Raw genomic sequence first — 21973 nt, forward strand, 5'->3', positions numbered from 1 at the left:
CCCTCCTCCCGCAGGGCACTCATCCGTGCCTCTGGTATCTTTCAGACGTGAATGAGTGTGCCACTGAGAATGGGGGCTGCGAGGCCCAGTGCCTCAACACCATCGGCAGCTTCTCCTGCAGGTGTCCTGATGGCCAGATGCTCCGGGGCGATGGGCAGACGTGTGCAGGTAGGACCACGCGGGGCGGCCGGCCAGAGGAACGTTCCAGAAAGTTCCCAGAGGGCAGTGAGCCCACCCTGGGCCCAGAGGGGTTTCTTACCCATCTAAGATTCTGGGGGCACAGACCAAGGACTACAAAATGGACAAAGGCTACCAATTATCCCACTCATCATTATTACTTACTGAACCTTTTCTGAGTACAGAGCACTGGGAGAGTGCAGCAGAAAAAAGACTCACATCCTCTGTCCTCAGGAAGCTTGGAATCTTATGGGCACAGTGTCCCCTGAAACTCCATCCTATTTTCTCTCTCTCTGTCTCTCTGTCTCTCTCACTCTCATCCTAGGATTTTGTGGGGGTCCTGATGTGTTGGGGGAGGAGCACCTAGAGATTTATTCTCATCCTCAGTCCTAAGGTACAGATGTGCATTCATTTGTGATGGTTCCTCTTTACCTGTTGGTACCACAAACTCCTGTTTATTAATAATAATAACAATATCTGTGGAATTCGTTGAGTGCTTACTATGTGCCAGGCACCTGCTGAGTGCTGGGATGGATAGAAGCAATTTGGTCTGGACAGAGTCCCTGTCCCACGTGGGACGTCACAGTCATTCATTCATTCATTCATTCAATAGTATTTATTGAGCGCTTACTATGTGCAGAGCACTGTACTAAGCGCTTGGAATGTACAAGTCGGCAACAGATAGAGACAGTCCCTGCCCTTTGATGGGCTTACAGTCTAATCGGGGGAGACGGGCAGACAAGAGCAATGGCAATAAATAGAGTCAAGGGGAAGAACATCTCATAAAAACAATGGCAAATAAATAGATTCAAGGTGATGTATATCTCATTAAACAAAATAAACAAAATAAATAGGGTGATGAAGATATATACAGTTGAGCGGACAAGTACAGTGCTGAGGGGGTGGGATGGGAGAGGGGGAGGAGGAGAGGGAAAGGGGGGAGAAGAGGGTTTAGCTGCGGAGAGGTGGGGGGGGTAGAGGGAGCAGAGGGAAAAAGGGGGGAGCTCAGTCTGGGAAGGCCTCTTGGAGGAGGTGAGCTTTAAGTAGGGATTTGAAGAGGGGAAGAGAATTAGATTGACGGAGGTGAGGAGGGAGGGCATTCCAGGACCGCGGGAGGACGTGGCAGTCTTAACCTCCAATTTACAGATGAGGTAACTGAGGCACAGAGAAGTTAAGTGAATTGCCCAGGGTCACACAGCAGACAAGTGGCAGAGCTGAGATTAGAACCCATTTCCTTCTGACTGCCAGGCCTGTGCTCTATCCACTCGGTCAAGCTGCTTTTCTGTTCACACTAGTTCTGTTCCTCTTCTTCCTCCTGGTCCCATTGCTTGGCAGTCATTTATGTTTCCACCTGCCTGGCTGCCTGCCTCTCTTTCCTATCAGACTGTAAGACCCTCTGAGGGCAGGGACTGTCATTTTTGATGCTGTTGTACTCTCCCAGATGCTACAGTAATTGCTCTGTAAATATCACTGAGTGACCAATTGACTGACTGGCTGTGATAAAAATTCTTGACAATTTGGGGCAGACCATCACCTTCAGATATGCGTCTCTGTCTGGGACCGTGGCCGCACGATACCAGAAAGACCCATGGCGGGAGCTGATTTAAGCTGAATGGAAAGAAGCTGAGCCGTCAAACTCTATGCCAGGAAAGCAACATGTTCCAGGCCAGCGTGGAGTGACACGTGCCAGGCCGGTGTGGGGTAACATATAGAAGAGTTGGTTTGGGGACACACGTGCCAGAGTCGACATGGGTCGATACCCGCCAGGGACGGCGTCGAGTGACGTGTGCCAGACCGGCATTGGGTGACGTGGGCCGTGACTGGTGTGTGGTGACATGAGCATGTGCTGACATGGGATGAGGTGTTAGGGTCAGCATGGGCTTACATGTGCCCAGACCACAATGGGGCGACATGTGCCAGGGCTGGCATGGGGCAACACGTGTCTGGGCCGGCACAGGGTGACACGTGCCTGGGCCAGCTTGGGATGACGCACGCCAGGGCCTGCGTTCCTGCGTATCCGTGTGTGCTGAGGAGTGCCCTTGGCCAGATCTAGTTCTAGCCCCGCCCAGGCAGCGGGCACAGAGCCAGGCGGCAGTGTACCAGGCAGAGAGCTGCAATGTGCCAGGCGATCTATCGGTCAGGAGCGGCGGTGTCGGCTCCCGCCACAAGTGGCCTGAGGTTCTGAGTGGGGTGCCCAGTCTGGGGAAGGGGAAGGCATTGGTGGTCCCCTTGCCCAAAAGTTCTCAGCTGGTGCATCTCCCCACGAGCGGGAACACCCCTGTCAGCTCAGCCACCACCTCTCCCAAGGAGACTGAGCCTGCCTTGCCCTGCCCGCTGAAGGAGCGAGGACCTAGATTTGGTTTTTGTCTCTTGCCCAGAGTCACAAAACTGTCTATCATCCACTTTCCAGAAAACTTCCTTTGGTTTTTAGGGGGGTGGGTGGGGCGGTCTGAGGCCTGTTAGATGGGGGGTGGGTGGGGCGGTCTGGGTGATCTTGGGCAAACCACTTGACTTCTCTGGGCTTCAGGTTAGCCATGGGTAACAGCGTGGCCTAATGGAAGGAACGCAGGCCTGGGAATTAGAGGATCAGGGCCTCTAATTCCAGTTCCACCTCTTGTCTGCTGTGTGACCTTGATCAAGTCACAACTTCTCTGTGCGTCAGTTTCCTCATATGTGAAATGGGGAGTCAGTATCCGCCCTCCCTCCTATTTAGACTTGAGCCCCATGTGAAGCAGCGTGGCTCAGTGGAAAGGGCCCGGGCTTGGGAGTCCGAGGTCATGGGTTCGAATTCCGGCTCTGCCACTTGTCAGCTGTGTGACTGTGGGCAAGTCACTTCACTTCTCGGTGCCTCAGTTACCTCATCTGTAAAATGGGGATTAACTGTGAGCCTCATGTGGGACAACCTGATTACCCTGTATCTACCCCAGCGCTTAGAACAGTGCTCTGCACATAGTAAGCGCTTAACAAATACCAACATTTATTTCTTATTTATTTTATGTGGGACAACTTGTATCTACCCCAGTGCTTAGGAAAGTGCTTGACAAATACTATTATTGTGGGGGCTAGAGCTACTATTTCTTCTCAAGGCTGGGTTTCATCCTTTCTGCTCTCCTCCCAAAAGAGAGGAGGCAACCAGGCAGGCAGAGGCATAAACGATTGCCAAACAGTGGGACCAGGAGGAAGAAGAGGAACAGAATCAGCGTGAACAGTGAAGCAATATGGCCTAGTGAAGAGAGCACGGGCCTGGGAGTCAGAAGGACCTGGGTTTTAATCCCGGCTCTGCCATTTGTCTGCTGTGTGACCTGGGGCAAGTCACTTCACTTCTCTGTGCCTCAGTTCCCTCATCTGTAAAATGGGGATTAAGACTGTGTACCCCATGAGGGACAGGGACCTTCTCCAACCTGACGCAGCCTTTAGAACAGTGCTTGGCACATGGCAAGTGCTTAACAAGTACCATTATTATTACCACGCTTGACACATAGCAAGAGCTAAATAAATTCCACTATTAATAATAAGATTATTGTGATGATGATCCTGAGCCAGCCTCCTGCTGGTCTATGGCACTACGGCCTAGCATTGGCTTAATGTTGCACTCACTTTGTCTTTAAATGAGTTTGTGTATACAATTCTTGAGTAAACTTGGCAACTTGCTGCACCCCTGCCTGCCTTCGGGCCCCAATGGGAACGTGCCTGGCAAGGATGAGAGGGTGTGAGGGCCTGAGGCTTATCTGGCATCCATGGTAAGAGGCCTTGTCTCCATCCTAGTTTTTCTAAGATTGCCTAGCACGGCCTGTGCCAGCTCCAAACTGGGATCTAGGGCCAGCTGGTGTGGGGCCAAAGCCAGGCTGTTGGCGCTGTCTGCCTGGCGGGCTCCAATAGTGAGCTTGGCTGTTTGGGGAGGGACATCAATCCATCAATCAGTGGTATTTATTGAGCACTTACCGTGTGCAGAGCACTGTACTAAGTGCTCGGGAGAGTACAAATAAGCAGCACTGCCTAGTGGAAAGAGTGGGAATCAGAAGGACCAATGTTCTAATCCCTGCTGTCGCTTGTCTGCTGTGTGACCTTGGGCAAGTCACTTCACTTCTCTGTGCCTCAGTTATCTGTAAAATGGGGATTAAGGCTGAGTCCCAGGCGGGACATGGATGTTGTGCAACCTGATTAGCTTGTCTCTACCCCAGCGTTCAGCACAGTGCCTGGCACATAGCAAGTGCTTCAAAATTACCACGTGGATGGTGTCCAACCTGGTAAGATTGTAACTACTGCAGTGCTTAATACAGCACATAGGAAGTGATTTAAAAATATCATTAAAAAATATCAGGGTCCCTGCCCCTAATGAGTGAGGTGCTGGGATGCGGGGATCCTGAACAAGGAGCTGTCTCCTGGGAAGGTCCAGTTGGTTAGGAAGCCCCTTTAGCAGCCCCCTCGGTTCAGGGCAATCTCCGGTTTCTGCTGTCCTGGGGCAGAAGTGGTTAACTCGATTGGGGTTGGGCAGAGAGCTGAGTGGCTGGCCCCTCTGCTGCTCAGGTTGGATGGGCTGAGGCTTCTCGGAGAATCTGACCAGGAAGTGCAGCACATTGGCTCTGGGTGGGATGCCTCTAAGCATCTGGGCCTTTGGGATCAAATGTGGAACAGACGTCAGGAAAAATCGATTGCCCTGAATAAATGGACTCATATGCTCGTCCTTTGAACACAGATTCTCTGTCTGGATCTTCCCCCCTATTTGCCGGTGGGTGGGTGGGACATGCTTAGTGTGGGGCAGAAATGATAGAAGATGGAGGAAACCAAGGTAGGCCAATGGGTAGAAGTGGGGGAAGAGGTATTCAATCATATTTATTGAGCACTTACTGTGTGCTAAGCACATGCTAAGTGCTTGGGAGAGTATAATATAACAGACACATTCCCTGCCCACAATGAGCTCACTGTCTAGAGGTAAGTGCTTAGCACAGTGTTCTGCACAGAGTAAGCACTCAGTAGGTACTTTTAATTGATTGAGGAGTAGCGGTGGAGGAAGTGGGTGGGAACTACCCCTCAGCCTGCTATTCTACTCCCTGTCTCCCCTTTCCCCCTGTGCCAGCTCCTTTCTTGGCCCACTTCTTGTCTCTCCCCCCAACCCCCTTCCCCACCCCTCCCCTCTTGGTCCTTTCCCTTATTCTCATTCTCCATCTACACCCATTCCTTTGGAGAACTCATTTGCTTCCACGGTTTCAAATGCCACCTCTGTGCTGATGATTCCCAACTCTACATCTCCTGCTCTGACCCTTCTCCTTCTCTTCCGTTTCCTACTGTCTTGAGGATATTTCTAGCCTGATGTCCAGCTGACACATCAAACTAAACATGTCCAGAACAGAACTCCTCATCTGCCCACCCAAGCCCTGTCCACCCCCCTTGCCTTTCCAATCACTGTAGACAACACCACTCAAGCCTGTGATCTTTGCATTTTCATTGACTTGTCTCTCTCATTCAACCCACATATTCAGTCTGCCTCCAAGTCCTGTCAGTTCCACCTTTGTAACATCGCTAAAATTTGCCCTTCCGTCTCCAGCTTAACTGCCGCTACACTGATCCAAGCACTCATCCTATCCTTCTTCAGTTACTGCATCAGGCTCCTCAGTGACCTTCCTGCCTCCTGTCTCTCCCCATTCCAATCCATACTTCACTGTGCTGACCGGATCATTTTTCTAAAAAGCTGTTCAGTCCACATCTCCCCACTCCTCAAGAACCTCCAGTGGTTGCCCATTCACCCTGCATCAAACAGAAACTCCTTACCATTAAATTTAAAGTACTTAATCACCTCTCTCCATCCTACCTTACCTTGCTAATTTCCTACTACATCTCAGCCTGCATACTTTGCTTCTCTAACATCAACTTGCTCACTATACCTTGATCTCCTCTACTTCATCTGTCTCATAACTGACTCCTCACCTATATCTTCCTTCTGGCCTGGAACTCCCAATCCCATCACATACATCAGACCATCACTCTTCCCACCTTCAAAACCTTATTAAAATTACATCTCTAAGAGGCCTTCCCAATTTAAGCCCTTTCCCTGCCCCTTTTTTTTATAACAGTATTTATGGAGCAGAGTTCTGTACTAAGCAGAGCAGAGTTCTGTACTCAACTTTCCTCTTCTGATCCTGCTACCACAACAACCATAGCAAATGAGGGATTCTGCTCTGCCTGCGTGTCTCCCTGCCAAACCTGGCCAGAAGTGGGACTTGGGGTCACCTAGAGGGAGGGGAAAGGCAGCAAGAATTTTAGTCTCCTAGGCTTTGCCCTTGTCCTCGTGTTGGGCAGTTTGAAGAAGGCAGGCACGTCCTGTCTTTAACCACTTAGACCTTACCTTGAGATGATCAAGTGACTCTTCATCTGGGATTTCGGGTGGGCGCTAATGCCCATGTTAATACCACTCCTTTGCTGCCCAGAAGTCCATGGAAGCCTGACAGGAAACCTGCAGACCCTAGAGTGGGTTGGGGGCCACCCGTGGCCCTGTGGCCGGTGAACAAGGCCGTGACGTCCCGCCCGCTGTTGGGCAAAACTTTGTCCAGAGTCACCTGAGACCAGAGGGTTTCTCCGGGGGACAGCTGACCTCCCTGCAACCTGCTGACGAACTCTGGGTCTCAGTGGCAGGAACCAAGGTGGAAGGGGCTAGGTGCTGAAAAAAAAAAATGGCTGTAAAAATGTCTACTTTCAAACTGGATGAATAGCCAGCCAGGCTGGGAATCAATCAATCAATTAATCATATTTATTGAGTGCTTAGTACGTGCAGAGCACAGTACTAAGTGCTTGTACTAAGCAAATAATAACTGTATTTGTTAAGCGCTTACTATGTTCCAAAAACCGGGGTAGATACAAGATAATCAGGTCCCACAGGGGCTCACCGTCTCAGTAGGAGGGGTCACAGGTATTGAATCCCCGTTTTGCAGATGAGGGAACTGAGATGCAGAGGACTGAAGTGACTTGCCCAAAGTCACAAGCAGGTAAGTGGCAGAGCAGGGATTAGAACCCAGGTCCTGCTGACTTTCAAGTCTGTGCTCTATCCACTAAGCCATGACAGTGTGCTCCATATTCCACAGCCTACCAACCAAAGGCACTGGGGCAGGCGATGAAATTATGTCAGTTGTGAATCTCCAGAGGCTTCAGGAAGGAGAAGGGATTCACAGAGATGGTCTGGAGGTGTTCCTGCCTCTCCCGGTTCCTATAATCCATGCAGTTGGAAGGAATGTTTCCATCTGGGCTGGGACTGGGCATGGGACCCCCATCTTCCAGCCGCCACTGAGCACAAGTCTCATACTTGTTTAGTACAGTGCCTGACACATAGTAAGCGCTTAACAAATACCATAATAATATTAATCATTATTATTCTTATTATTCTTATTCAAAAGTCCTTCTGCTGCTTCTCTGAGGCGTTGGAGAGAAGAAGCCTGGTTCTGATCCCAGCTCTTCCTGGTGGGGCTGGCGGCAAGGGAGATTTCTTTTTTTGTTTTTAGTGGTATTTGTTAAGCGCTTGCTATGTGCCAGGCACTGTTATAAGCACTGGGGAAGATATAAAATAACCCTGTTGGACACAGTCCCTGAACCACATTGGGCTCACAATCTTAATCCCCATTTTACAGATGAGGTATCTGAGGCACAGAGAAGTGAAGTGACTTGCCCTGGGTCACACAAGACAAGTGATAGCAGGGATTAGAACCCAAGTCCTTCTGACTCCCAGGCCTGTGCTTTAACCACTAGACCACACGCTTCTCTGACAGAAGAACTGCCTAGGGGGTGGGGGAAGAGTCTGCTAATTGGACCGGTCAACATGGGGTGTAAAGACCACAGAGGTTCCCAGGGTCATAGCGTAGGCCCAGCCTGACACTACGGCTGGCAGTAGCTCCTTCACCTAACGTGTTTAGGGTGCCCTGTCCCCCTGGCCCGCACTCCCTCGCCACACTCTGTGCCCTGCGGGGATGTGCCCGGCAGCAACATAAGAGAGCGAGTGGCACACCGCAAGCTGCCAGCCCTGACCTCCATTCCTCCACCCAGGTTCTTGGGCCCGACATCTCCGAGGCCCTTCCGGTATTCCTACCAGGAAATTCCATCACCCTCCTCCTCTCCAGAGGGACTGCAGAGTTTTGGGGTAACAGGAGGGCACCTCCAGCTAGAGCTATTGCAGGCGGCTCTGCATAGAGGCCTCAGGGTGGCAGGAGGGGAGAATGATGGCTCCTTCCTCTGAGGATCCCACCTCCTGCAGCCTCTGGGCTCAGACTGTACCCCGAATTTCCCGACGCCCACAGCATTCCGAGCAGGCTGGCTCTCATGAATTTGGGCAAACAGACAGGGGCATCACCTGTGAAATGGATTGGAGTTTCATGGGCTTCCGTTTTCTTTTTGGCGGTTGAGCGCCCAGCTGGCATGTGCAGTTTTCCGATCTAAGCGCAGCCCCCCCCTCCACTTTAAATCTCCCTTAACCCAACCCTGGGAGGCCTCCACCTCTCCAGCCCCACGTGTTTGGAATGGCTGGAATGCCAAGCCTCAGCTGGGAGGGATGCACGTGGCTCTTCTCCCGCTCTGGGCCAAGACTCCACTGTGTTTATTGTGTGCAGGCTCCAGACTCGGGCGAGGAGGAGGGCCGAGATGGCGGTGGCGGCAGCAGCAAGAAGTCCAGGCAGGGCTGCTGGGTGTATGGAGCCTAGATTATATCAAGCTGTTCCCGCAGGAAAGCAGAGATGTATCCCATCGTGTGTGTGGAAGGCAGTTTGAGGTATCACACCCGTGTAGGAGTTCAGCCCAGAGAGCAGTCAGAGTGATAGATACCCACTGGGAAAGGCAGGAGACGAGCCCCTGTGGGTTTTCCTTGCCTGAGTGGCTCTGTCAGATGGCTGACTTGTCCTGTTTTGTGAAACCTACAGCTGAACTGAATTTTCTGGTTCTTCGTATTGAAAGGCTGAGCTGGAAATGCATATTTTGTTCTCTTTCCAAGATGGGTGTGACTTCCCCTCTTAACCCCCTCTGCTCTTTCAGCTCACTGCCCAGTCTGTAGGCTCTGCAATGCTGTGGTCACTTTGAGTGTGATGCACCCCTCTGGTCTGGACCCAAAGAGCAGCTGTCTTTTAACTCTATAGATAGAGGGATCCAAAGTTGAGAAGGAAGGTGGGAAGAGGAAGGAGAGAGATCTGGAGGAAAGAGCGAGAGTCTGCAGGTCAGGAGGCCTGAGTTCTAGTCCTTCCTCTGCCTCTGGTCTGCTGTGTGACCTTAGGCAAGTTACTTGGCCTCTCTGGACCCGGTTTCCTCATCTACGAAATGGGGGAAAAGATGTCAACTGTGTAAGACTGTGGTGATCAGAAAATGACTGACGTGAAAGCGACTTGAGAAAAAGGCCTCCACAAACTCTAAGACCCATCTCTGCCCCTCTCTGCAAACCAAAGGAATTTTCTAGGTGATGGGAGGTGAGCTCATTTCCTGAGATGAAAAACTGAAGAGATCATCAGCCCCAAGCTCCGACCCACTGGAAAATCATGGTGTTTACCAAGTGTTTATTCTGAGCTAAGTACTATACTCATCTTTTGAGTAAGTACAAGATCATCAGGTCAGACACAGTCCCTGTCCCACAAGGGGCTCACAGTCTAAGTAGGAGGGAGAACAGGTTTTTTATTCCCATTTTACAGATGAGAAAACTGAGACCCAGAGAAGTTAAGTGATTTGCCCAAAGTCACCCAATAGGCAAGCAGTGGAGCTGGGATTAGAACCCAGATTCATCTAATTCCCAGGTCTCTGCTCTTCGCACTAGGCCATGCTGCTTCTCAGCCAAGACCCTTCCTGTTCCCCATGGCTGAAGCTTCTGTGTACGCCCTTGGTTTATTCCACTTTTGGGTATCGGGGGCTGAAAACTCCATAAAAATTGTCTGGGGGGAGATCTTTAAGGGCTGCTTTTTTTTGCAGAATCACAGTCTTCATCCACTGCCACCTGCCTGTGCACAGCGAATTCTTGAGACCCCCACATCACACCATATGGGCAGGGAGCATGTCTACCAACTCTTTTTTATTATATACTTCCAAGAGCTTAATGCAGTACTTTGCACATAGTAAGTGCTCAGTCAGTACCACTGATTGATTGATTGCCTACTCCTAGCCTTGTGGATAGAACACAGGCTTGGGAGTCAGATGGACCTAGGTTCCAATCCCAGCTCCTCCACTTGTCTTCTGTGTGCTGTTGGGCAAGTCACTTTGCTCCTCTAAACTTCAGTTTCCTCATCCATAAAATGGGGATATTTGCTAATATCCAGTGCCTGAGACATTACAAGGACTCAACAAATACCAGTTACCATTATTTATCATTTCTACTGATACATTCAGAAAGATGCACATTGTGGGAAGAAGGGTCCGTAGTTCTGTGTCCCAGTGTGTGGCAGAAGCACGTATTCGCCCCTCTCATGTCAACCTCACTGTACCTCAATCTCGTCTATCTCACCACGTCCTACCTCTGTCCTGGAACACCCTCACGCCTCGTAACAGACAAATACTCTCCCCCCTTTCAAAGCCTTAGTGAAAGCACCTCTTTTCCAAGAGGCCTTCCCTGACTAAGCCCTCATTTCCTCTTTCCCCACTCCCTTCTGTGTCTATCTGACCTCATTCCTTTATTAATCCCCCCACTCAGCTTCACAGCATTTATGTACATATCTGTAATTTGTTTCTTTTTATTAACGTCTGTCTCCTCCTCTGAACGGTAAACTCGTCGAGGGCAGGGAATGTGTCTGCTATATTGTTGCAGTGTACTCTCCCAAGTGCTTAGTACAGTGCTTTGCACACAGTTAAGTGTTCAATAAATACGTTTGACTGACTGACCTAATCCGCCAGATCCTCCGTGGAGTGACGAGCAGGGGGCGTGGAGCATAATACCAGCAATGTGTCTGGGTTGGAGGGACCCTCCCACAGCGAAGACTGGAGCTGGAGGGGGTGTCCAGAGGGAGGTGAGAGGTCCTGGGACTCCTTTTCTGTCATCGAGGTGGTAACAGAGGCGGAGACTCAAGTAGATTCACAGCTGCAATGTGTTAAATTGGATTCTAGTTTAGTCACTCTCCTCTTCCCCCACTTTATTTTTTTATGGTATTGGTTAAGTGCTTACTATGCACCAGGCACTGCACTAAGCGCTGGTGTAGATTCAAACTACTCAGGTTGGACTCAATACACATCCCAAATGGGGCTCACGATCTTAATCCCCATTTTACAGAGGAGGGAACTGAGGCCCAGAGAAGTGAAATGACTTGTGCAAGGTCACACAGCATTGAAGTGGCAGAGCTGGGATTAGAACCCAGGTCGCTCCGACTCCCAGGACCGTGATCTAGCCACTAGGCCAGGAACCTCGGTGAGCATCTCCCGGCCTCCCATCTGTAACATGGGAATACTGATTCCCCTCTATTACCACGCTGCCTCCTGGGAGTGGGCTGAGACGAGGAGGAGTGAGGTGGTTGGTGGGAGGACAGGTGGTCCTTCTCAGAGGGAAGGTGATTCGTAAACTGCAGGGATTCCTGGATGGTTTCTTCCTCACAAGCCTTGTCAGAGAGTCTACTGTTTCCAGTGGCATTCCGCATTGCCATTTCCCAAGCAAATGGCACCCTGATTCTGGGGACATTTCGTGGCAAGCACTTCCCCGGAGAACAGCATTGGAGCTCTTCTCTGTGGCTTCGGTCCTGGGGAGTCCCCCATGAACAGTGCTTGCACATAGTAAACGCTTAACAAATACCGTTGTTATTATTATGCTACCCTCCTTCTGCTCTGCTCTGGACTCAGAGCTCCCAGGATGGAAATTCATTCAATAGTATTTATTGAGCGCTTACTATGTGCAGAGCACTGTACTAAGCGCTTGGTATGTACAATTCGGCAACGGATAGAGACAATCCCTGCCCAGTGACGGGCTTACAGTCTAATCGATGGAAGTGGAAGGTGCGATATTGAGTCTTCCCAGAGCAGGGCCACCCAGCTTCTCTTAGCCTGCTCTGTGTCCTCCAGTCTAGGGTCTGGCTGAGGGCCGGGTTTTGGAACGCCCCCCCTGCACCCCCTTTCCCCCCCCCCCCCAACTTGGACCTCACAATGAGAACTCCAGGCAGGATGGGATAGACTGGAGGCTGCAGCATTGGTCTTTGGGACTGAAGAAATTCCACAGTGGGAGGTTGGCACCTCAGAGAAACATTAGTTTTGCTCTGCCTTTTTCAGGAAAGAGCTGACTTTCCCATGTCTTTCTCTGGGCATTGAGAAAACTCCTTTTGGTTTTCTTCTTTCAATTTAGCTGGGAAGGGAGGTAACATGGTCTGGTAGAAAGGGCAGGAAACTGAGGAGCAGGAAACCTGGGTTCTAATCCCAACTCTGCTACTGGCTTGTCCTGTGACGGGCAAATCACTTAGCCACTCTGGGTCCCCTGACAAAAAATGAATATTGGCGGGAGAAACATGGTTCATCAACAGGCACCAGGGCAAGTCAGAATAAAAATGTCCCACCAACACCTCAAATTTTAACATGTCCAAAACAGAACTCCTTATCTTTCCACCCAAACCCTGTCCTCTCCTTGTCTTTCTCATCACTGTAGACAATACCACTATCTTCCCCATAGGACTTATGTACATGTACATAGTTATGTTAATGTCTGTTACCCTGTCTAGACTGTAAGCTCTCTGTTGGCAGGGAATGTGTCCACTCTGTTATATTGTACTCTCCCAAGTGCTAAGTACTGTGCTCTGCACCTAATAATAATAATAATAATGGTATTTGTAAAGCACTTACTATGTGCCAGACACTGTACTAAAAGCTGGGGTGGACACAAGCAAATCAGGTTGGACACGGTCCCAGGCCCACATAGAGCTCACAGTCTCAATCCCCATTTTACAGATGAGGTAACAGGAACAGACAAGTGAAGTGACTTGCACAAGGTCACACAGCAGACAAGTGGTGGAGCCAGGATCAGAACCTATGACCTTTTGACTCCCAGGCCCAGGCTCTGTCTACTACACCATGTTATTTCTCTAAGCACTCAATAAATGTGATTGACTGATTGATCTTCCCTATCTCACAAGCCCACAACCTTGAGTCATCTCTCATTCAACCCACATACTCGATCTGTCACTAAGTCTTGTTTGTTCTATCTTCACATCACTAAAATCTATTCTTTCCTTTCCATCCAAAGCACTTATCCAAGCACTTATCCTAGCCTGCCTTGACTATTACGTTATTCTCCTTGCTGATTTTCTGTCTCTCCCTACTCTGAACTTCATTTTTCTAAAAAAAACAAAGCTCAGTCCATGTTATCCCACTCTTCAAGAATCTCCAAAAATTGCCCATCCACCTCTGCATCAAACAGAAACTCCTCACCATCGGCTTTAAAGTACTCAATCAGCTTGTCCTACCCTACCTTACCTCGTTGATCTCCTACTACAGCCCAGCCCACACAATCCACTCCTCTAGTGCCAGCTTACTCACTGTGCCCCAATCTTGCCTGTCTCACTGCCTACCCCTTTTCTACGTCTCCAACTAGCCTGGAACTCCTTCCCCCTCCATACACTCCGAATCACCACTCTCTCCCCTTTAAAGCATTATTAAAGTCACATCTCCTCCAAGAGGCCTGCCCTGATTAAGTCCTCTTTTCCTTGGTTTCCGTTTCCTTCTGGTCACCTTTGCCTTTGCATCTGTGATCTTTGGGTTCATCCCACCCTCAACCCCCCAGCACTTCTGTAAGTATCTTTAAATTATATATTATAAATTATTTGTATTAATGTCTATCTCCACCTCCAGGCTGTAAACTTGAGGAGGTAGGGAGTGTGTCTTGAAACTCTGTTGCAGTGTACCCTACTAAGCACTTAATTCAATGCTCTGCACCTAGTAAGCACTCAGATACCATTGATGATGATAATGATAATAATAATAATAATAATGATATTTATGTTCTTATCCTGCTAAAGTGCCAGGGTGAATGCAAAATAATTAGATGAGACTCAGCCCCTGTCCCACACCGGGCTCACCATCTAAGAGATAAAGAGGCAAGCTATCTCATCTCCATTTATTGCTGGAGAAACTGAGTCACAAAGGAATTAGTGACTTGCCCAAGATCACTAGCAGCCAAGGGGCACATCCAAAACTAGAACCTGGTCTCCTGGCTCCCAGCTCCAGCTGGACAGGGCAGGCCAGCTGGGTGGCAGGGGAGCTTAAGTCCCGGGGAGACCGCAGGTCTTCATTGGTGAGGGGCAGCAAAGATTTCTTGGCTTCCCCTCACTCCCATCAGGTAGACAATTGCTAATACAGCTGCAGTCCATGCCAGACACCAGGGCCTCCTGCCTCTGTGCAGTGAGAGGCTGGAGGGTGGGGCAGAGGATGGGGAAATTCCATGGGCCAGTTCAGTGGTTTGACTTATTCTACGCCCACAAGGGTTTGAGTTGGCTTCTTCCCAGGGAAAGGCAGAACTCACGGTCCTAATTGGGGCTGGGGCGTGTTTGGATGGTCCAGGGAGAGTAATTCCTGGGATAGGCAAGGGCCTAATCACATTCTCTCTTTGGGGGTGCATCCTATTTGACTGGAAGGAGGATTTCATTGCACACTTTGGCTAGTAAGTGGGGAGAGCCAGTGGGCGCTCTCCTGCCAACTGGCGCCCTCAGGGTATGGAGTGACTTGGTATCAGAATAATTTATCGAGCACTTACACTGTGCAGAGTACTGAACTAGGAGCTTGTAAGAGTATAGTTTGGCAGAGTGGGTAGACATGATCCCTTGGTGTGGCTCACTAGCAAGAGCATGGGCTTGGAAGTCAGAGGTTGTGGGTTCAAATCCCTGCTTCTCCACTTATCAGCTCTGTGACTTTAGACAAAATCACTAAACTTCTCTTTGCATCAGTTACCTCATCTGAAAAAATGGGGATTAAGACTGTGAGCCCCACATGGGGCAACCTGATTACCTTGCATCTACCCCTGCTCTTAGAACAGTGCTTGGCACACTTAATACATACCATCATCATTATTATTATTAGAAGAGAAGATGGACATTAAAGTAAATTACAGCTAGGAGAAATGGCCAGAAGTGCTTCATTGTGTTGAACAATACTACTGTACTCCCTAAGTACTTAATGCAGTGCTCTGCCTAGGTAAGCACTAAATAATGCTACTGATTAATTGATTGATGAACAAGAAGGTCTCTCTGAGAGCTGCTACTCTGTTCAGATCACTGGGACGTTTTATGGAAAAAACTTGGGACCTGCTCTCCTAACTCTCCAACCTGTGGAAACTTCAGTGTAAATCCATGAGCCATTACCATTAGTGGATCAGCCCCCAAATCTACCCAACACAGGACTCTGATTCCAACAGTCAGTAGGACACTTGGAGGAATTATGTACTGGTTGTCCTTCTAGACACCCACCTTCTTTCCTCTCTCCATCCTTAACTCTCCCTGCAGTGACTCAGCATGGACCATCCAATGCCCCTGACTTTCCCCTCTCCTTCCCTGACTCTCCCCAAAGTGATCCAGCATGAACCATCCAACACCTCTGATTCTCCCCCTCCATCCCTGATTCTCCATCCAGTGACCCATCATGGACCACCCAATTCCCCTTACTTTCCTTTCTCCGCCCTGTTTCTCCCTCCAGTGACCCAGCATGGACTATCTTTCATTATTAACTCCCTCCTCTCCCATCCTATACCCTTGACTCGCTCCTCTCCATCCCTCTAGGGACCTGTCATGGAACCCTCTTTTGTGATTGTATCTAAACCCTTCTTGGACCTGATGCAAACTCATCACTCTATGGTGGAGGGTGGGGTAGAGTAACAGCTTTCCATCTAATCACAAGCCCAGTGATCCCCAGGTTTTGAAAACCATTGTCACTCCATAAGCAGTCATGCCCATCGGGTCTCAGTCCCAGCAGTTCATTTTGAGCAGGGGTCGTGGTGGGTGGAAGTTTGGATGATGATTGTGAAAGTGAGGAGTGAGCAGGGCTGGGAAGCTGCAGGCTTTAATAAACTGATGGAACAGAAGGGCCATTTGAAACCTCAGCTCTCTGATGCCCGATTTGGAAGCTCTTGGATCTGACCAGAGATCTAGGGTTAGTGGGGTAATAGTTTAGCCCTGTAGCTCTGTGGGAGACAGCTGGACAAAAACAGCTGGAAATTGTGGGGACTGGCCTCATCAATCAATCAACCAGTGGTATTTATTGAGTGCCCAGTGAGTGCTAGGCACTGTACTAAATGCTTGGAAGATCACAGTGATTGTTGACTTGCTTTCCCCTACTCTCAAAGTGCTTACAATATAGTGGGTAAGGTAGAGAAAAACTAGTAACTGTTAGTAAAAGCAGGATGAAGACCAAGGATAAAGCAGGAAACACAGTAAACGGAGACAGCTGAGCAACAATTGAGTGTAAGGATAGGAGTATAAAAAAAATACTTAAATGAAAAGTACATATGGACCTAAAAGCTGAGGAGATGAATAAAGTCCCAAGTGCTAAGCGTGGCTATTGGGATGTGAAGTAATTGGGAGGGCTTCCTGGAGGAGGTGGAATTTAGGAAGGCTTTGGAGTTGGAGAGAGCTCTGGGATGAAAGATTTGGTGTAGTGGGATAGCAGAAGAGGAGAGGTCTAGGTCTGAGGAACAGCCCCCATTGCTCCCACAGAGCTGACAGTCCTGGCTCTGGTATCTGGATGGCACCAGGCGTTCTAGGGCTGGCTTCCAAATTCCCAGGGAACAGTCCAACACTTTTCCAGACTTGTTTGGGCTCTCCTGCCTTTGGGAACCCTCGGCCTTTTCTCTGTTGAGGCTGGGGCTGGGCCCCCAGAGAGGGACCCGAACATTCCGTCTCTATCCGAGACACGTTTTTGCTCTTCGGGCTCCAACCGTGTCCCGGTTTCTCGAGGCGTTCTTCCCGATGTCTTATTTAGATGGACTCGTGTTTCCCCTCACCCCATTGGGCTCTGGGACATCAGCCAACATCTCATTCTCTTTCGGCAAAGGCCCCATGTTTACCATTCCTCTTGATTTAGCCTCGTCCCTTGGTGAACTTCTAATCTCCCTGCCGGAGGGGTCTGGAAAAGGGCAGCTGCAATCCAAACTAAGTCAGAAAATTTGAAAGGGAAGCCATGAGGCTCCCATCCTCCCCTCCAGGGACAGAAATTGAAAAGATCCTGGTGAAATTCCTGAAATAATAAGCCTCTTACACATGGGTCCCAGGCCCGATGTCCTGATTAGAGAGGAGGCATGTTAGCGTTGGAACCAATATAGGAAATGACATAGTGCAGCTTCAGTCAAGGTCAGGGGTCTGAATGGATTTAAAAATCACTACTCTGCCTTTCATATGTACATGGGGGAATGTGCCTTTTACCTGGGTGTGTTTACCTTGCACCCCTCAAGGTTTAATAGATGTCGTAATGATATTTATTGACCACCTAGAGAGTGTGGCGCGCTGTACTGAATGCTTAGGAAACACAAGACATCCTCCTCCCTCAAGGAGGTTTCAGTTTTTAGTAGTTATAATGATTTCTATGGAGTGTCTAGAGAGTGTGTCACACTGTATTAAGCTTTTAGAAAGTACTACAGAAGCACAGGACACATCCTCTGCCCTCAAGGAGCTTCCAGTCTAAGACAGGGAGGCAGGCAGACAATATATTGACTAAGAGGGGTTGCAAGAAGAAGAATGATAGAAGAGATAGTGCAGTGTGCATAAGATGAAATACCAGAACAAATCAGAATAAATACTTGATTTCTCAGTTGAATGTAAGTGCTGAGGATGAGTGGACAGACAGAGTAGACAGTGAAGTGAGGATGAGAAGTGTGGGATGGGAAAGGCTGTGGTTGGGGATGAGACTTGGGGTCCTGGGAATTAGTAGTCCCCACAAGTTAGAACTCATGGACTCTGTATTGCCGAGGACTGGAGGGGGTTATGACCATCTCGTGCCTTGTGGCCTTTCCTTTCATATCTAGATACTGATTGATTCAGCTGTGAAAATTAGCCACTTGACTGGGTCCTGACAGAAACCTCCTTTTGGTTCCCTTTTTTGGAAGTTGTTGCTGTAGGTGAATGTTTGGGGTTTTTAGACTAGAGAGAGGGTTTGGCTTCCAGGTGACCCAGTGCAGGAAAATATCTGACCACGTAATAATAAGAATTCTATTAATAATCGTGATGGTATTTAAGTGCTTACGATTTTCCAAGTATGGTACTCAGCTCTGGAAGAGATACAACTTAATCAGATGAGACCCAGCCCTGTCCCATGTGGGGCTCACAGTCTAAGCAGGAGGGAGAACAGTTATTGAATTTCCACTTTACCAATGGGGAAATGAAGGCAGAGAGGAGTGAAGTAACTTCTTAAAATCACACAGCAGGCAAGTGGCAGAACCGGGTTTAGAACTCACATCCTCTGATTCCCAGGACTGTACTCTTTCCATTAGGTCACATTGCCATGGATAGTGGGAGACTGCTGAAGCGGCAGGCCAGCCTGGTGGGCAGCAATTGGAAATGGAACGAGTGCTGGGGAGCAGTGACTTTGGGAAAAGAATGAAAGCACTAAAGACACTGGTGGTCACTGACAACAAATACATCAGTGCAGTAAAGGCGATCTTTAGATTTTCAATTACACGTTGGCCTTAGCCGCTCTTGCGTCCACTGATGAAAATCTCCCGTTGATAGAGTCTTCTCCAAACTCTATCCTTTGGGTTTGAAGACACGTGGTTGTGTGTGCATGTGTGTGTGTGATTACATATATAACAGAAGTCCCTCGTCAAGGACAGTGAGAAGTGGAACAGCCTAGTGGATAGAGCAGACCTGGAAGTCAGAAGGACCTGGGTTCTAATTCCGACTTTGCCACTTGTGTGCTTTGCGACCTTGGGAAATTCACTGCTCTGTGCCTCAGTTACCTCATCTGTAAAATGAGTTTATAGACTTTGAGCCCCATGTAGGACAGGAACTTTGTCTAACATGATTAGCTTGTATCTACCCCAGTGCTTGGAACAGTGCCTGGCACATTTATGCATTCATTCAGTCATATTTACTGAGCCCTCACTGTGTGTAGAGCACTGTACTAAGCACTTGGGAAAGTACGATACAATAATAAACGGAAACATTCCCTGCCCACAACTAGCTTACCAAATGCCATAAGGAAAGGACAAGCTTTGGTCTTGAGACTCCAATACCTAGAACCATTGTGGAGGAACTGATGGGAAGGCTAGCTGTTTGCACAGAGCCACTTGCATTCTCTCTTCCCTATCAGGGTGTTTTCACTGGGGCATAGAGGGCAAGGAGAAGGTAATTGGGCAGTGTGCAGTAGATTTCAGAGAATGCTCACGGGTTTTTAATGACCCGAACCCCCTTGTGCACAGAGAGACCTCACTGAAGTGGTGACCCTATGTGGTAGCACCATGAGCTGGAAGGCAGGCAGACAAACAGAAAATTCCAGTGACTGTGTTATAGCAGGGATGGGGGGGGGGTGGCATGCGTGGCAGTGTCGAGCGTGGGTGTGCCTTTCACGTGAGTTTTGCATGGAAGTTTGCACATTTGCTGCCTGCTGATTTCTAAAACTCCACAAGGTTGAGTCCTCCAGGGACTAAGTGTGGGTGGGATCGGACGTTTAAACCTTCAACACTCCTGTTTATCTGTAAAGTTTTAGGCCGGCAGTGCTGAGGAAGGGGACTGGGCAGATAGAACAGGGAAGAAGGTCTGGTTTCAGATGGTAAAGGAGGGAAGCGCCTACCTCGGGGCTCCCCGTCAGGGTGAGGGAGGCAGCCGCAGTGAAAAGTTTGTTCTGTGTGAACGTTTTATTGTACATTCTGTGTGAACGTAGATGCGGGAGGGGAACTTGAAGGGTCTGGAATGAGAAGGGTGACCAGGAGTCCCCCTGGAGAAAAAATGTAGATTCAGGGGTTCCAAAGGACTTCCATATGACTTAATTACTTTATGAGAAGCAGCATGACTCAGTGGAAAGAGCCCGGGCTTGGGAGTCAGAGGTCATGGGTTCGTATCCCAGTTCTGTCACTTAATAATAATAATAATGTTGGTATTTGTTAAGCGCTTACAATGTGCCGAGCACTGTTCTAAGCGCTGGGGTAGACACAGGGGAATCAGGTTGTCCCACGTGGGGCTCACGGTCTTAATCCCCATTTTACAGATGAGGTAACTGAGGCACCGAGAAGTTAAGTGACTTGCCCAAAGTCACACAGCTGACAAGCGGCCGAGCCGGGATTCGAACCCATGACCTCTGACTCCAAAGCCCATGCTCTTTCCTGCTTCGTGTGGCAGCTTGGCACACTTGGCAGCTGTGTGACTGTGGGCAAGTCACTTAACTTCTCGGTGCCTCAGTTCCCTCATCTGTAAAATGGGGATTAACTGTGAGCCTCACGTGGGACAACCTGATTACCCTGTATCTACCCCAGCGCTTAGAACAGTGCTCTGCACGTAGTAAGCGCTTAACCAATACCAACATTATTATGCGCTGAGACGTGATGACCTCATGGGGCATAGGAAGGAATGGCAAAATTTTCCCACCTCCAGCTTCACACCAAATGGGAGTTTCGGCCCTTCCTCTAGACGGTAATTTCACTGTTGGCAGAAAACGTGTCCACCGCCTCTGTTGTGTTGTAGTCTCCTAAGAGCTTAGTACAGTGCTCTGCATGCAGAAAGCACTCAGTAGCATTAACTGATCCCACCATCAGCACTTATGCACATATTCATAATTAATTCATAGTAATGCCTGTCTCTCCTTCTAGACTGTAAACTCGCTGTAGGAAGGAAATGTGTCCACTAACTCTGTTGCATTGTACTCTCCCAAGTACTTAGGTGCTCTGCACACAGTAAGTACTCAATAAATACAAATGATTGATTGGTTTGTTGATCCTGAGTACCACCCAACCTCCTACAGAGCTGGAGACCTGTGGTTTTTCAGTTAATTTCACTGACGTCTCCTACAAATCCACTCCCCATCAGGCGGGTGGGCAGGGTTAGGCAGTCCGCTGTTCGGCCCCTTGGTAACGCTCCTTGCTGCACAGCCTCAGTGGGGGCACCCTAGGATGAGAAAGCTCAACATCGGGATGCCCGAGCAGCTGCTGAAATGGGGATCCCACAAACCGGAGGGCGGGGAAGAATTGGGGCAAAGCAGTTGGAACAGGAAAGTGTCACCTAGTGGAAAGGACCTGGGTTCGAATCCCAGCTCTGCCATTGGCTTGGGTGAATCGGCTTATCTGCCCAAGTCTCTGCTCCCTCATCTGGAAAAGGAGATTAGAGGCATGCAGCCCTCACCTCTCAGGCTGGGAGCCCCATACAGGATGAGAGTCTGCTGGAACTGATGGTCTTGAATCAAATCACTTGCCCCCTCCCTTCTTCCTTCCCTAACCACCATCTTCAACTGTTCGCTCTCCACTGGCTTCTTCCCCACTGCTTGCATTCATGCCCATGTCTCCCCTATCCTAAAAAAAACCCCTCCCTTGACCCCATGGCTCCCTCCAATTATCACCCCGCCTACTATTCCTCCCCAAACTCCTCGAGAGAGTTGTCTACACCAGCTCTTTCCAAGTTCTTCTCCTCTAATTCTCATCCTGACACCCTCCAATCTGGCTTCTGTCCCCTTCACTCCACAGAAACTTCCCTCTCAAAGGTCACCAGTGATCTCCTCCTTGCCAAATCCAATGGCCTCTACTCCATCCTAATCCTCCTAGACCTGTCAGCTGCCTTTAATACTGCTGACCATCCCTTTCTCTCATAAGCATTATCCAACCTTGGCTCCACTGACACTCTCCTGCTTCTCTTCCTATCTCGCTGGCCACTTATTTTCACGCTCCTTCACAGGCTCCTCCTCTGCCTCCCACCCTTTA

The 21973-nt window shown here is 49.3% G+C and overlaps 1 protein-coding gene across 1 annotated transcript in view; it reads left to right on the forward strand.

The window, feature by feature from the left end:
• Positions 1–21973, forward strand: part of MEGF6 (multiple EGF like domains 6) — a 287988-nt gene that overhangs the window by 160563 nt on the left and 105452 nt on the right. Inside the window, exon 7 of the mRNA XM_029065970.1 lies at positions 46–168. Within this exon, the coding sequence (XP_028921803.1) occupies positions 46–168 (123 nt within the window). The remainder of the gene's footprint in view (positions 1–45; positions 169–21973) is intronic.

This window comes from Ornithorhynchus anatinus, chromosome 5 (genome assembly GCF_004115215.2).
Source record: "Ornithorhynchus anatinus isolate Pmale09 chromosome 5, mOrnAna1.pri.v4, whole genome shotgun sequence".
Classification (NCBI taxonomy): Eukaryota; Metazoa; Chordata; class Mammalia; order Monotremata; family Ornithorhynchidae; genus Ornithorhynchus; species Ornithorhynchus anatinus.